The sequence below is a fragment of the Stegostoma tigrinum genome, chromosome 33 (assembly GCF_030684315.1).
Source record: "Stegostoma tigrinum isolate sSteTig4 chromosome 33, sSteTig4.hap1, whole genome shotgun sequence".
Lineage (NCBI taxonomy): Eukaryota > Metazoa > Chordata > Chondrichthyes > Orectolobiformes > Stegostomatidae > Stegostoma > Stegostoma tigrinum.
Genome location: NC_081386.1, coordinates 35664734 through 35681892, shown reverse-complemented (window position 1 = coordinate 35681892; position 17159 = coordinate 35664734). Strand labels below are relative to the sequence as shown.

Below are 17159 nucleotides of genomic sequence, written 5' to 3'. Positions count from 1 at the left end.
TTTAAGAACAGGATTGCTGTAATGTATAGTTAAATACGTGCGTGGTCTCCATCTGTCAAATTACTGAGCGGTTCAACATTTCAAAACCAACTTAATGTAATGAATAGCAATATATTTTTCACAGAAATAGTTAAATTTAACTATTTACTGAAGCCTTCAGTTGCAATTTAATGCTGCTTGAATTATATTTAGCCTGTGCCAATCAATTATAAAACATTTACGCACTTGTATTTTTTGTTTGTAATCCTCCCTGTGACATGAATTTTATTCAGTGAGAAATGTGAGTAAGTGGTTTAACAGAAATCTGTAAAGTTGAGTGAGGGACTGGGTATGCTTTCTGAGATTCCATACACTGCAATTGAACAGCAGATGTTATAGCAGTTGGTGTGATGTAGAGTCATACAGCACAAAAACAGACCCTTTGGTCTAATTGTCCATGCCAACCAGATATCTCTCATTTTTGAGCATTTGGTCCATATCCCCCTACACCCTTCTTTCTGATATACTCAGCCAGATGCCTTTTAAATGTTGTAATTATACCAGCCTTCACCACTTTCTCTGGCAGCTTATTCCATACACATGCCACCCTCTGTGTGAAAGTGTTGTCCCTTAGGTCTCTTTGAAATCTTTTCCCTCTCATCCTAAACCTATGCCCTCTTATTCTGGTCTCCCCCACCCCGGGGAAAAGATCTTGGCTAGAGACCCTATCCAAGCCTCTCATGATTCTGTAAGCGACTATAAAGGGTCACCCTCAGCCTCTGATCCTCCAGGGAAAATCGTCTCAGCCTATTCAGCCTCTCCCTATAGTTCAAACCTTCCAAAGGTGGCAACATCCTCGTAAATCTTTTCAAGATTTAACATCCCCTTTCCTATAACAGGGAGACTAGCATTGAACACAATACTCCAAATCAATGTCCGCAGTATGACATCCCAAGTTTTATATCCTCAATGCACTGACCAATGAAGACAAACATTCCAAATGCCTTCGTCACTATCCTAGCTACCCGTGACTCCACATTCAAGGAACTATGCATCTGCATCCCAAGGTCTTTTTGTTCAACAACACTCCCCAGGACCTCGCTATTATGTGTATAAGTCCTGCCCTGATTATCAAAATACAACATTTTTGAATTAAACTCCACCTGCCTCTCCTTGGTTCGTATCATGATTCTGTTGTACTCTGAAATAACCTTCTTCACTGTCCACTATGCACCAATTTTGGTGTCATCTGCAAAATTACCGACTATTCCTTCGATATTCACATCTAAATCATTTATATAAATAATGAAAAGCACTGATCCTGATGAATAAAGGTGAAATACTTCAATTGCTCCTTTTAAACATTTCTTTCTCATTCTAACCTGAAAATATTGACTCTCCATGGAAGATGCAGGAAATGTGTCAGTGGGTCCCAGCAGCTCTCTGGCACTCTGTCCAAGCAGCTGTTTAGCTGTTGCATCTCTTCCTGCTGTTAATCAATGTCATTGGATGGGTGTCTCTTTGGGTAGGCATCACTGGTGAAGGAACTCTGACTGACAGTTCACAATCAATTACATTGACACTGAGGCCAATTGTAGTGCCTGACCTCTGCCCAGTTGAGTGTAAGTCAAACTTTAAGTCTGTGTTACATACTATAGTAGTTGGAACTTGCCACCAAGATCATAATTCCTTCCTACTCCAGAGTTATGTAGATGAAGACTGGTATCTCTCCAGGTCTTATGCAAGTTCAGGCATTATACAGTAATTTGCTTTATCTCTAGGTTGGTGAGACAATTGGTATTTCTGAAGAGATAATGGGTTTAACCATCCTTGCTGCGGGTACCTCAATCCCTGACCTCATCACTAGTGTCATTGTCGCTCGCAAAGGTCTGGGGGACATGGCAGTGTCCAGCTCAGTGGGAAGCAACATCTTTGACATCACAGTTGGGCAAGTATTGATCTTTCAGCTGTGAATATTGGGTTTGCTGTGTGGGACTGGGGAGAGGTTTCATTTTAAAGTGGGATTGGGGAGGGGGGATCTTATTTACAATATATACTGTGGCAGTTGTATTTCTTCAAGTGAAGATGACGGACAAGTTAAAGATCACTTTTGTGATGAGCACTTCTCCTCACCCCACACTCCACCTCCTCAAACATCTTAAAGATGAGAGGTAGCAAAGAAGGCTATAGGCCTGCTGGTGCTGAGATTATGGTTGATGAGACCATATAGAAGCTTGAACACAATGATGGGCATTTTAAATTTAAGGTACCATGGTGCCTCTGCCCTCCAACTCCAGTCACAATAGTAACGATTTTTCTAACGTGTTGGTCTGCACCTGAGGTTGAGGGAATGCAAATCTATTTTGGCTTGAACTCATGAGTCATACAACATAGAAACAGACCCCTTGGTCCAACCAGTCCATGCCATCTACAATCCCAAACTAAACTAGTCCCATCTGCCTGAGGGGTGTCACGGTGCCTCAGTGCTTAGCACTGCTGCCACACAGCACCAGGGACCCAGGTTTGATTCTGCCTCGGGTGTCTGTCTGTGTGGAGTTTGCACATTCTCCCCATGTCTGCGTGGGTTTCCTCTGGGTGCTCCGGTTTCCTCCCACAGTCCAAAGATGTGCAGGTTAGGGTGGATTGGTCACACTAAATTTCCCGTTGTGTTGAGGACGTGTAGCTTAGGTGGGTTATAGGGGAATGGGTCTGGGTGGGATGCACTGAGGTTCGGTGTGGACTTGTTGGGCCGAAGGGCCTGTTTCCACACTGTAGGGATTCTAATTCTTGGCCTATTTCCCTTCAAACCTTTCCTATCCATGTACTTATCCAAAACATTTTTTAAACGTTGTAAATGTACCTGCATCCACCACCTTCTCTAGCAGTTCATTTCCACATGAACCACTCTGTGCAACAAAAAATTGTCCCAATGTCCTTTTTAAATCTTGTTCCTCTCACCTTAAAAATATGCCCTCTAGTTTTGAACTCCCCCATCCTAGAGAACGACCCTTGTTATTCACCTTATCTGTGCCCCTCATGATTTTATAAACTTCAATAAGATTGCCCCTCAACCACCTACACTCCAGTGAAAAAAAAATCCCAGTCTTTCCAGTGTATTGCATTCCTGCAAATATCCTGGTAAATGTTTACCGAACCCTGTTCAGTTTAATAATATCCTTTCTATAACAGGGCAACCAGAACTGCACATAGTATGCCAGAATGGACCTCATTAACATCACGTACAACCTCAACATGATGTCCTTACTCATATACTCATAAGGTCTGAGCAATGAAAGCTAGCAAGCTAAATATCTTCTTAACCACCTGTCTACCTGTGATGCAAATTTCAAAGAATTATGTACATAAACCCTGTGGTGTCTCTGTTCTACAGCATTACAGAGTACTCCACTATTAATTGTACAAGTCCTGCCCATGTGATCTAACTTAACTAACTGTTTTAACATGTAGAACGTGTCAAAGACTTCACTAAAGTCTAAGTAAACAATGTCAACCACTCTGCCCTCAATCGGCGCCGCCTCTTGCTCCCCAGAGGAGCTCGAACAGTTCATCCACTTTACCAACACTTTCCACCCCAACCCTCAGTTCACCTGGGCCATCTCCAGCACATCCCTCACCTTCCTGGACCTCTCAGTCTCCATCTCAGGCAACCAGCTTGTAACTGATGTCCATTTCAAGCCCACCGATTCCCACAGCTACCTAGAATACACCTCCTCCCACCCACCCTCCTGCAAAAATTCCATCCCCTATTCCCAATTCCTCCGCCTCCGCCGCATCTGCTCCCACGATAAGACATTCCACTCCCGCACATCCCAGATGTCCAAGTTCTTTAAGGACCGCAACTTTCCCCCCACAGTGATCGAGAACGCCCTTGACCGCGTCTCCCGTATTTCCCGCAACACATCCCTCACACCCCGCCCCCGCCACAACTGCCCTAAGAGGATCCCCCTCGTTCTCAAACACCACCCTACCAACCTCCGGATACAACGCATTATCCTCCGACACTTCCGCCATTTACAATCCGACCTCACAACCCAAGACATTTTTCCATCCCCTCCCCTGTCTGCTTTCCGGAGAGACCACTCTCTCCGTGACTCCCTTGTTCGTTCCACACTGCCCTCCAACCCCACCACACCCGGCACCTTCCCCTGCAACCGCAGGAAATGCTACACTTGTCCCCACACCTCCTCCTTCACCCCCATCCCAGGCCCCAAGATGACATTCCACATTAAGCAGAGGTTCACCTGCACATCTGCCAATGTGGTATACTGCATCCACTGTACCCGGTGCGGCTTCCTCTACATTGGGGAAACCAAGTGGAGGCTTGGGGACCGCTTTGCAGAACACCTCCGCTCAGTTCGCAACAAACAACTGCACCTCCCAGTCGCAAACCATTTCCACTCCCCTTCCCATTCTCTTGATGACATGTCCATCATGGGCCTCCTGCAGTGCCACAATGATGCCACCCGAAGGTTGCAGGAACAGCAACTCATATTCCGCCTGGGAACCCTGCAGCCATATGGTATCAATGTGGACTTCACCAGTTTCAAAATCTCCCCTTCCCCTACTGCATCCCTAAACCAGCCCAGTTCGTCCCCTTCCCCCACTGCACCACACAACCAGCCCAGCTCTTCCCCCCCACCCACTGCATCCCAAAACCAGTCCAACCTGTCTCTGCCTCCCTAACCGGTTCTTCCTCTCACCCATCCCTTCCTCCCACCCCAAGCCGCACCCCCAGCTACCTACTAACCTCATCCCACCTCCTTGACCTGTCCGTCTTCCCTGGACTGACCTATCCCCTCCCTACCTCCCCACCTACACTCTCTCCACCTATCTTCTTTACTCTCCATCTTTGGTCCGCCTCCCCCTCTCTCCCTATTTATTCCAGTTCCCTCTCCCCATCCCCCTCTCTGATGAAGGGTCTAGGCCCGAAACGTCAGATTTTGTGCTCCTGAGATGCTGCTTGGCCTGCTGTGTTCATCCAGCCTCACATTTTATTATCTTGGAATTCTCCAGCATCTGCAGTTCCCATTATCTCTGCCCTCAATCTTTTTGGTTACTTCATTAAAAAACTTGATTAAGTTTGTGAGGCACGATTTTCCTCAATGAGTTATCAACTGCTTACTTCACTCCTGGTCTCCAGCCAAGTACAGTCTGCAGGCATTTTAAAGCATGAAATAACACTGATAGCCTCAATGCACAGCCCAAATGATCACTCACTTTGTAACATTCATTATTGCCTTCCACACAATCACTTTCTCTCACAAATTACACTCGTCTTTTAATCTTCTCTGGCATTCTTTTCCTTCTCTTTAACAGGCTTCCTGTGCCCTGGCTGCTGTATGCTACCTTTCACAGATTCAGTGCGGTTCCAGTCAGCAGTAATGGCCTGTTCTGTGCCATTGTTCTACTCTTCCTGATGCTGCTGTTTGTAATCATTTCCATTGGCTTCTCAAAGTGGAAGATGAACAAATTCTTGGGCTCCACCATGTTTTGCCTCTACTTTACGTTTTTAATCATCAGCGTAATGTTGGAGGACAGGATCATAGTATGTCCGGTTTCCATATGAGCTCTTTCTAATCTTGACCTATCAGAGGGCACTATTGAGGACTGTGACTGTAAATGACAGTATAACAACCAGAATGTAGGCTGATGGGAACATTCTAAAGCATCAGCCCATCGTAACCAACAATGTCATTGTATTGAATTTTAGTCATAAGCTCCAACCAGAATTGGTGTTTGCAGAAAGTATGAAAATGACAGGTGGCAAATGGGTTCAGACATGTTGGAAAATGGCACCATGCATTAAATAAACCCCATGATCATGAAAGATATTACAAAGGTGGTGGGCGCAGTTTTCAAACTTGGTTATAATTAATGTTTAAAAAAAAACACCAGCCCAAAGTATGTTCCACTGCTTGATGTTTATGTGCCAATAGGCAAGAGGCATAAAATCAGAAAAAACCGTTATGGTCATCTCACATAGATTTTCAAGCTGATCACACAAACTCTGCTCCACTAAATTAAAACCATTTAAGAAAATATAAAAACAGTTGTTAAAGATGTTGAATACAATTCGCTGCTAAAACTCTTCCATCAATTGAACTCGACTGGAAAATAGGTCACAAAAAGTAGTATTTCCCCATTGACATCAAGTTCTAACAATTATTGGCATTTAATGCATTACTCATTAAGATGACAACACTGTTTCAGAAAATGGAAACTCAAGGCCAACAAGTCTGAGGATTAAAATAAAACTACAGGAACTGGAAAGTGTGCTACCTAGCAGTCTTACCTTGGACGGTTGCAAAGACAGGGAAACAGACCAGATCTGGGTTCTGTACTCCAATCTCAGCAACTCTGCTCCAACCCATTTATTCAACATCCTCTACTTATTCCTCAATAGATCGATTTGCATTGTAAAAAACATTGCCACTATTTAGTATTGACATTACTGCATGAAAGCAAATTGAGATGTAAAGAGAAAACTAAACTGCTTAATGCACTAATGTAAATAACCAAGAATCCAAGTTCACTTGATGGAAATGTTTATATTTAAGGTATTTGACACTGGCAATCTGACTCAGTTTACAGAGAGGAATAGTGGATGTAGAAATTGAAAAGTCAAACTGGTACTGAATGGGTGCTCTGATGAGGATAGTTGAGAGGGATTTTCAGCTAAATATATACAATGCTATTTATATTTAATTATATAAAGTCTGCTTGGAAAGAATTAGTTTCTGACATTGGATGCCAAAAGTGAGATAAACACATTCTCCAGTACTGAATCCTTCCCCTTGATACATGGTACCAAAGTTCACCTCCCTCCTGTCCAAATCACAAACATATTGTACAATTTTCCTTCTCTCCCAAAAAAAATCCTTAAATACCATCTTTGATTCTATTTCAAAGAAATTGTGCTCTAATTGAACATTCCTTTTGAAAAATCGTTTCTGATGTATTATACACAAGTGTAATATTTGTTCATAAAATCATTGTTCATTGTTAGTCTCACTTCGTGTTGTATGAGCTAAACATTACCAGCAATCTCTTACATCACTGAATGCCTCTCGTCTCAGAAACTGCTGAGGGTTATTTTAGACTTTAGATTGCTCTCCAATTTCTACGTCACAGTGTAAATAGTCTAACTGGAACACAAGAAGAGGTGACCATTCAGCCCGTTAGCCTGTCCCAGATCTTGGCTAACTTTCATGGCTGTTGACCAAACTTTGCTCCCTATCCGTGAACACGCTTGCCTAAGAAAAATTATCACAATGAGTCTTAAAAATGTTCAAATGAACCCTGGCACCTACACCCTTTTGGTGAGTTTTGGATTTTCACAAAAATTAGTCTTAAAAAGTGTTTCCTGATTTCACTTCAGCATAGCCCAGCTTGAACATCCTTCTTCTAGACTCACTTGTAGCAGTTTATTCTGTATTCATCCTATTGAATTCTTTCATGTAATATGATCGAGACAGAGACTTAACCAATAAAACTCTTCTTCTGTGTCAGCCCTCCACTTTGTGCAATGCGGACGATCATCCTACCAGATTCCACCAGACAGAAACTTAAATACACTACCAATTGAGGAAAGAGCATTATCTGGTAGCTCTCTGCTCTTGGTGGCATAAAGACAGCAAGAAGTTCTCTTACATTCTCTTGAGGGCCATCATACAATTATTCTAACATACAGCACATTTATAAAAACCAAAAAGAACTGCAGATGCTGTAAATCAGGAACAAAAGCAGAAGTTGCTGGAAAAGCTCAGCAACTCTGGCAGCTGCTGTGAAGCAAAATCAGAGCTAACGTTTGGGTCCGGTGAGGTTTCCTCAGAACTGATAGCAGCTGTGAAAATGTTGGGTTACATACAGAAGATAGAGCAGATAAAGAGTAAACGATAGTTGGGGATAGAGCCCAAAGAGAGGGAAGACCAGTTGAACAAAGGAGTTGGTAATGATCTGGCTGCGAGGGTGAATAGCTGTTAATGGGGACTGTGAGTGACTAACAATAGGTAGTGTGTAATGGCAGGTTGTGTGATAACAAGGCCTGATGTAATGGAGTAGGGGGCTGGGACATCTGAGAGTTCAGGCCCTAAAATTATTGGACTTGATATTGAGTGTGGAGGGCTGGTGTTACACTTTCCCATTTACCTCTACCCAGGTATCCAAGGGCCCAAACACACCTTCCAGGTGAAGCAGCATGTTACCTGCACTTCCCACAATCTAGTCCACTGCACTCACTGCTCACAATGTGGTTCCCTCGACAGTGGGGAAACAAAGTGTAGACTGGTGACCGCTTTGCAGAATATCCACATTCTGCTCACAAAAAACACCCTGAGCTTCCAGTTGCCTGCCACTTTCATACATCTCCCTGAACCCCGGGCAACATTTCCGTTTCAGGCTTGCCGTAGTGTTAAAGAACAGCACTTCATTTTCTGCTTGGGGACCCTGCAGCCCTTCAGCCCAATATCGAGTTCAATCATTTTAAGGCCTGAGCTCCCCCATGTCGTAACCCCCTACACCACACCAGGCCTTGTTATCACACAGCCTGCCATAATACCCTACATATTGTTCGCCACTAACAGTCCCATTAACAGCTATTCACACTCCTAGCCAGATCGTTATCAAAACATTTGTCTGTCCAATTATTCTTGTCTCTCTTTGGTCTTTATCCCCACCTATCGTTAACTCTCTAATCCCTCCCCTCACCCCATCTTCTGCATATAACCAACATTTTCCTAGCTACTATCAATTCTGAAGAAGGGTCACTGGATCTGAAAAGTTAACATTAATTTTGCTTCACAGACACTGCCAGAGCAGCTGAGATTTTCCAGCAACTTCTGCTTTGTACAGCACGTTTATGAATGGTAGACAATAGGATCTTCATAATATTGTCATTTGGGTTGGACAGTAATGGAAATGTATAAAGAAATGGATTAATTTCTTCGTGAAAGAATTATTATTTAAGTTTTAGAAAATTATGGTTTAAGTTGTGCTGGGAATGATTGGAGGGTTGACTGAATGTAAGATCACAAATATTCAGAGTTAGACAGAAACAAACAAACAATCAGCATACCCTAGAACAGCTCAGGATTTTAAAAAAAAGGAACAGAAGATTTTAGCGCTTTTAAAAAAAAGACATTAAGTCAATTGATACAAAAGAGAAACACATTGACCATACCATCTGATCTGCGCTTTATAAAACTAAAGCAGTAATAGGATTTTATACAGTATTTATTACAGTTCCAGAGCTCACTATATATCGAGTTTAAATATCAAACCTGTTTTCAGTTGTGTATCAATGATCAATGTATTGTTTAGCTACAGAAGGTAAACTGAAAAAAAATGGACAGAATGACTGGGTTGTTTCTTTATCATGAAATATTTAATATATGTGGACGATTAAAACACTAGCAACTTGTCTATGACATTAGTCAATGGTTGGTTAATGCGTGTACTTTTAAGTACAAAAAATTGACAAGAGTTGGGGGGACAGCCTTGGTCCACTGTGCCACTTAGTGATCAGAAATAGTAAATGTCCATAGTAAAACTAAAACATATTCATAAATGGAAAAAAAATCACAAAAAATGTGACATCAGGAAAGCACACGCACGTATTGATTCCCAGGGATGTTGCACACGTGGAATTGTGACCAAATGCAGACTGGCTTCATTTGAAGATTAGTATGGGTCAGGGTGCACATACATCACAGCATGGTTATGAGATCATCCTGTCTTTGCTGGCTGTGCGAAGCAGCTGCACCCCCAGGACCACTTCGTTTACTGTCAGCCCTGCACATTCCTCCTTTTCAGATATTAACCCAAATTCCTCAAATATTGTGACTGAAGTAGTCTCCATCACATTCTCAGGCACGGCATTCTAGAACTAAGTATTACATAAAAAGGATTTTCCTCATGTTGTCTTTGCTTCTTTTGCTCCATTTTAAATCTAATGTAATTGTATAATAAATTCCCAAGTCCACGTTTATATTGAAAATATTCAGTATATATTTGTCATGTCGTAATTACACCCTTCAGTTAAATGGCAACATTGTGATACTAATGGGAGAAGGATATGATTTGAATAACTATATTACAATCAGTTCCATGTCATTCAGACACAGGAATTTGAAATTGGGAAATCAATAGGAAATAAACACAAATATAGGGCTTTTAATCAAACACAGAAATTGCTGGATAAACACAGTAGGCCTAGCAGGATCAATCAAAAGAAAAACAGAGTTAGTATTGGGTAGGGTATGACTTTTTCAGTTTTTTTTATTCCAGGGCTTTTAAGACTTTAGCATCAATTCATAAACATTGCAAGTACTGAGGTTTGTGGCATCATCTTTGTAGACCATGGAGATCAAGTAATGAAGAGTTTTAGACAATAGGTGCTGGAGTAGGCCATTCAGCCCTTCGAGCCAGCACCACCATTCATTATCCCCATAACCCTTGATTCCACTATCTTTAATAGCTCTATCTATCTCTTTCTTGAAAGCATCCAGAGAGTTGGCCTCCACTGCCTTCTGGGGCAGAGCATTCCATATTGATGCTGGAAGGCTAGTGATGAGAGATAAGGAAATAGCTGAAGAACTTAACAAGTACTTTGCATCAGTCTTCACAGTGGAAGACATGAGTAGTATGCCAACAATTCGTGAGAGCCAGGGGGCAGAGTTGAGTATGGTAGGCATTACAAAAGAGAAAGGGCTAGAAAAGCTAAAGTGTCTAAAAATTGATAAATCTCCTGGCCCCAATGGGCTACATCCTAGATTCTGAGGGAGGTAACTGAGGAAATAGCGGAGGCTTTGGTCGTGATCTTTCAAAAGTCACTGGAGTCAGGGAAAGTCCCAGATGTTTGGAAAATTGCTGTTGTAACTCCCCTTGTTTAAGAAAGAATCAAGGCAAAAGATGGAAAATTATAGGCCGATTAGCCTAACCTCGGTAGTTGGTAAAATTCTAGAATCCATTGTCAAGGATGAGATTTCTAAATTCCTGGAAGTGCAGGGTCAGATTAAAACAAGTCAGCATGGATTTAGTAAGGGGAGGTCGTGCCTGACAAACCTGTTAGAATTCTTTGAAGAGGTAACAAGTATGTTAGACCAGGGAAACCCAGTAGATGTTATCTATCTAGACTTCCAAAAGGCCTTTGATACAGTGCCTCACAGGAGGCTGCTGAGCAAGGTGAGGCCCATGGTGTTCAAGGTCAGCTACTGGCTTGGATTGAGGATTGGCTGTCTGACAGAAGGCAGAGAGTTGGGATAAAAGGCTCTTTTTTGGAGTGGCAACTGGTGACGAGTGGTGTCCCGCAGGATTCAGTGTTGGGGCGCAGCTGTTCACCTTATATATTAATGATCTGGATGAAGGGACTGGGGGCATTCTGGCGAAGTTTGCTGATGATACGAAGATAGGTGGACCGGCAGGTAGTACTGAGGAGGTAGGGAGGCTGCAGGAAGATTTACACAGTTTAGGAGAGTGGTCCAGGAAATGGCTGATGAAATTCAATGTGAGTAAATGTGAGGTTTTGCACTTTGGAAAAAAGAATACATGCATGGACTATTTTCTAAATGGTGAGAAAATTCGCAAATCAGAAGTGCAAGGGGATCTGGGAGTGTGGGTCCAGGATTCTCTAAAGGTTAATTTGCAGGTAGAGTCCATAATTTAGAAAGCGAATGTAATGTTGTCTTTTATCTCAAGAGGGTTGGAATATAAAAGCAGCGATGTGCTTCTGAGGCTTTATAAGGCTCTAGTTAGGCTCCATTTAGAACACTGTGTCCAATTTTGGGCCCCACACCTCAGGAAGGACATACTGGCCCTGGAGCGTGTCCAGCGGAGATTCACACGGATGATCCCTAGAATGGTAGGTTTAACGTATGATGAATGGCTAAGGATCCTGGGATTGTATTCATTAGAGTTTAGAAAGTTGAGGGGAGATCTAATAGAAACTTACAAGGTAACGTATGGTTTAGAAGGGGCGGACGCTAGGAAGTTGTTTCCGTTAGATGGGGAGACTAGGACCCGTGGGCACAGCCTTAAAATTAGAGGGGGTAAATTTAAAACTGAAATGAGACGACATTTCTTCAGCCAGAGTATGGTGGGCTTGTGGAATTCATTGCCACAGAGTGCAGTGGAGGCTGGGACGTTGGATGCCTTCAAGGAAGACATCGACAAATTCTTGATCTCAGAAGGAATCAAGGCTACGGAGAGAGTGCAGGGAAGTGGTGTTGAAATGCCCATCAGCCATGATTTAAATGGCGGAGTGGACTTGATGGGCCGAATGGCCTTACTTCCACTCCTATGTCTTATGGTCTTATATATCCACCACTCTCTGGGTGAAGAAGTTTTTCCTCAACTCTGTTCTAAATGGCCTACCCCTTATTTTTAAACTGTGCCCTCTGGTTCTGGACTCACCCATCAGCGGAAACATGCTTCCTGCCGCCAGAGGGTCCAATCCCTTAATAATCTTATACGCCTCAATCAGATCCCCTCTCGTCCTTCTAACTCTTTTTAAATTTAAACAGAAAACATTAATTCCAATTCTTTTTTGAAACAGCAGCATAAAGTAGTTACACAAACAAGTCAAGACTAAAGTTCACAAAGTGTGAAGTTTCAGGAGGAGGGTCTAATTATTTAGGACAGAGGCAAGAAGAAATGTCTCCCTTCAGAGGATTGTGAATCTTTGGAATTCTTTGTCCTAGGGGTTTGTGGATAATTCATTATTGAACACATTTAAGACAATAATAAACACAATCTTTGGACTCTCAGTGAATTATAGGATAGGGTGCATGGCAGGAAAGTGGGGTTGAACCCTAAGATCATCCACAATCAATGTGAATGATGCAACAGGCACAGTGAGCATTACAGTCTTCTCCTATTCTCATTCCTTAGTGAAGTTAACTGAGCAGTGTTCTCATTCAAATACCATCACGTATTTTCAGAAAGTAAGGAAGCCTGGGATAGGGGCAAATGTGGCAGATTGGATTCAGAATTGGCCGAGCCCCAGAAGACAAAGGGTGGTAGTGGACAGAAAATATTCAATATGGTACGAGTGGTATGCCACAAGGATCTGTTCTGGGTCCTCTTCTATTTGTGATTTTTGTAAATGATTTGGATGAAGGAGTGGAAGGGTGGATTAGTAAGTTCACGGACGATACGAAAGTGGGTCAGGTTTTGACAGTGTGGAGGGCTGTTCTAGGTTACAAAGGGACATTGATAGGATGGAGAGCTGGGCTGAGGAGTGGCAGATGGAGTTTAACCCTGAAAAGTGTGAGGTGATTCATTTTGGAAGGACAAACGTGAAAGCAGAATACAGGGTTAATGGAAATATTCCTGGCAGTGTGGAGCAGCAGAGGGATCTTGGGGTTCATGTCCACAGTTCCCTGTAAGCTGCCACTCAGGCGGATAGTTGTTATGGTGTGTTAGCTTTCATTAATAGAGGGATTGAGTTCAAGAGCCGTGAAGTTATGCTCCAGCTCGACAAAAGCCTGGTGTAGCAACATCTGGAGTATTGTGTCCAGTTCTGGTCACCTCAGTACAGGAAAGATGTGGAAGTGTTGGAGAAGGTGCAGATCAGATTTACCAGGATGTTGCCTGGAATGGAGGGAAGGTCTTACGAGGAAAGGTTGACAGAGCTAGGGCTTTTCTTTAGAACGACGAAGGACGAGAGATGGCTTTATAGAGGTGTACAAAATGATCAGAGATAGAGATAGAGTGGACACGCAGAAACTTTTTCCTAGGGTGGAGGTAGCTATTACAAGGGGGCATAGTTTTAAAGTGAGTGGAGGTAGATATAGGGGAGATGTCAGAGGTAGGTACTTTACTCAGAGAATGGTAGGGGCATGGAATGCATTGCCAGAGAGGGTAGTGGAGTTGACCTCATTAGGGATATTTACACGGCTATTAGATAGGCATATGGATGATAGTATAAGGTAAGGGTGGAGGTTAGATAGACCTTAGGTTTAGGGCAAACATTAGGCCTTTTTTCATCTCCACCCTTGTCTGCCTTCTGGAGAGACCACTCTCTCTGGGACTCCCTTGTCTACTCCACATAACCCTCCAACCCCACCACACCCGGCACCTTCCCCTGCAACCGCAGGAAGTGTTACACTTGCCCCCACACCTTCTCCCTCACCCCCATCCCAGGCCCCAAGATGACTTTCCATATTAAGCAGAGGTTGACCTGCACATCTGCCAATGTGGTATACTGCATCCATTGTACCCGGTCTGGCTTCCTCTACATTGGGGAAACCAAGCGGAGGCTTGGAGATCGCTTTGCAGAACACCTCCGCTTGGTTTGCAATAAACACCTCCCAGTCGCAAACCATTTTGACTCCCCTCCCATTCCTTAGACGACATGTCCATCCTGGGCCTCCTGCAGTGCCACAATGATGCCACCCAAAGGTTGCAGGAACAGCAACTCATATTCCGCTTGGGAACCCTGCAGCCCAATGGTATCAATGTGGACTTCACCAGCTTCAAAATCTCCCCTCCCTCCACTGCATCCCAAAACCAGTTCAGCTCGTCCCCTCCCTTCACTGCATCCCAAAACCAGCCCAGCTCGTTCCCACCTCCCTAACTTGTTCTTCCTCTCACCTATCCCCTCCTCCCACCTCAAGCCGCATCTCCCTTTCTTACCTACTAACCTCATCCCGCCCCCTTGACCTGTCTGTCCTCCCCGGACTGACCTATACTCTCCTCTCTACCTATCTTCTCCTCTATACATCTTCGGTCCACCTCCCCCTCTCTCCCTATTTATTTCAGACCCCTCTCCGATGAAGGGTCTAGGCCCGAAATGTCAGCTTTTGTGCTCCTAAGATGCTGCTTGGTCTGCTGTGTTCATCCAGCTCCACACTTTGTTATCTTGGATTCTCTAGCATCTGCAGTTCCCATCATCTCTAATGTTCTGGGGACTCTGTTTGAATCCCATCAATTTTATTGACTACAATAAAAATCTGTAACTAAGAGTCTAATGGTGACTATAGTGATTGTAACAAGGTCAGCCAGGTGAACCTCAGAGTATGAGTTCCCTGATTGGGGCTGTTAATCTGGTCCAATCAGGGAGCTCTGGCTGACAAGTAAAAATGGGAGTATTGGACATCCTGTCCAGAAAACTGGCTCTGCGTCAAGTTTTCTTTCTGAAGAAGGGACTAGGCCTGAAATATCAGCTTTCCTGTTCAGCCTGCTGTGTTCATCCAACTCTACACCTCGTTATCTGATTGTCCAGCATCTGCAGTCCCTACCATCTCATGCAACTGCGTCACCTCTCCTGCTTCCTCCTCTGTCTCATCTAAAACATTAATATCTTGGAATGTTAAGCTGCCAATCCAGTCCCTCTTACAGCCATATCTCTGTGATAGCAACATCAGAATTGCATGCCTTAATCTAGGCTCTAAGTTTATCCAGTAGAGGGTTAATCATGTCAATTGGTGAGGCTTTCAGTTCTACCTGCGAGACGTGGCCAGTTATGGACACTGAGCATCACTGATAATTACATTTGCAGGAAGTGTACCTAGCTTCAGCTGCTCACTGAACAAATGGATCGATTTGAGTGGCAGTTGGAGACACTAAGGAGCATACAAATAGTAGAGACCCATAGAAGGGATAGAAACATGGTCATGCCCAAGGTACAGAAGATAGATGGGTGATTGCTAGACAGAGCAGGCAGTCAGTGCAACAGTTCCATGTAGTTGTCCTCTGTCAAAAATAGTATTCTGTTGAAGTATTCTGTTATGATGAGATGGGGGGATGGCCCGTCTGGTGAAATCAGCAGCAGCTGCTTTGCAACCATGGCTAGCCCTTCTGTACAAAGGCGAGGGAGATAGTGGAGTAGAGCAATAGTCACCAAATATTCATCAGAGATCCTCAGCACTAACTGTACTAGCCCTTTAGAAAGGCAGAGACTCCCTTACCCTGTACTGCAGTGAAATCCCTTCACCCATAGCAAAACAACATTCACTGTTTTCTACTGAGCTCACTGCACTGATCACAGACTGCTTCCTAGTGATGCTGTCTTCTGCACTCTCCACCTAGAACAGGTGACTTTGGACTTGGGGCTCCGCCTGGGAGTCCGGCAGAGATTAACTGACAGAGACTGATAGTTGCAATTAATGAACAACTCCATTATTATTTAGGCAGTGACTACCAGGGTAGGTGTACATGAATGTGCTGGACCTTGTCTATTCCATCAGGCAACTTTGTATAGGAATAGATGTTAAACATGAGTGGATTAATGAAAAATAAATTTAATTTACTCTCTCCTGAACAGTCTAAACATTAAGTACTGAAAATGATGCATGCACTAGCTTAACGCTCCAGTCAGAGCCTGAATTACATGTTCGGGTCTTTGGAGTGGGATTTGAACCCACTGTCCTCTCAGTCATATCTGAGAATTTGTTTTTATTCATTCACAGGATGAGCGTGTCACTGGTTAGTGCAGTATTTATTGCCCACCCCTAATTGCCCAGAGGGCAGTTAAGAGTCAACCACATTGCTGTGGGTCTGGACTCACATGTAGGCCAGCACAGGTAAGGATGGCAGTTTCCTTCCCTAAAGGACATTAGTGAACCAGATGGGTTTTTCCAACAATTGACAATAGATTCATTGTCATCAGACTCTCAATTTCAGATTTTTTTTTGTTGAATTCAAATTCCATCATCAGTCGCAGGATTTGAACCCAGATTCCCAGAACATTATCTAAATCTCTGGATTAATAATCCAGTGATAATACCACTAGGCCAGTGCCTACCCCTAGCTAAAGCTAATAACAAATATAGGAGGAACAGCAAAATAAAAAGGAGGAGCAAAGAACTTCTGTATTTTTAATAAACTGGAGGAAAATAATGACCAATGCATTTGGACACAGTGCCAATTTATAACTAAAGGTAAAAAACCTTTTGATATGAACAACAAGAGATGGTTGGTAGGGCACACAGTATGTATGAACAGTAAGGCTCTGCTACTGCATCTTGGCTGTGTTCCTCCAGATCGTTTTTTGTTTGAAAACTATCCTAAACTCAATTGTCTATGAAGATTTAACTGAAAAATATATAACTGCTCATATCGCAAACTACTGCAAGTGTGTTAAATAAAACTAAAAAACTAAAAAAGGTTCTGTAAGACATTACTATTTGTTTGAATTCCAGACACACAAAACCAACAGGAAC

General features: G+C 43.2%; 1 protein-coding gene across 5 annotated transcripts in view; it reads left to right on the top strand.

Moving 5' to 3' along the window:
* Window positions 1-7974, top strand: part of slc24a1 (solute carrier family 24 member 1) — a 53681-nt gene extending 45707 nt beyond the window's left edge. For all 5 annotated transcript variants that reach the window (XM_059639268.1, XM_059639267.1, XM_059639266.1 and 2 more), the window contains 2 exons: window positions 1761-1927; window positions 5317-7974. In XM_059639268.1, the coding sequence (XP_059495251.1) occupies window positions 1761-1927; window positions 5317-5566 (417 nt within the window). In that variant the 3' untranslated portion in view covers window positions 5567-7974. The remainder of the gene's footprint in view (window positions 1-1760; window positions 1928-5316) is intronic.
* The last annotated feature ends 9185 nt before the right edge of the window (window positions 7975-17159 follow it).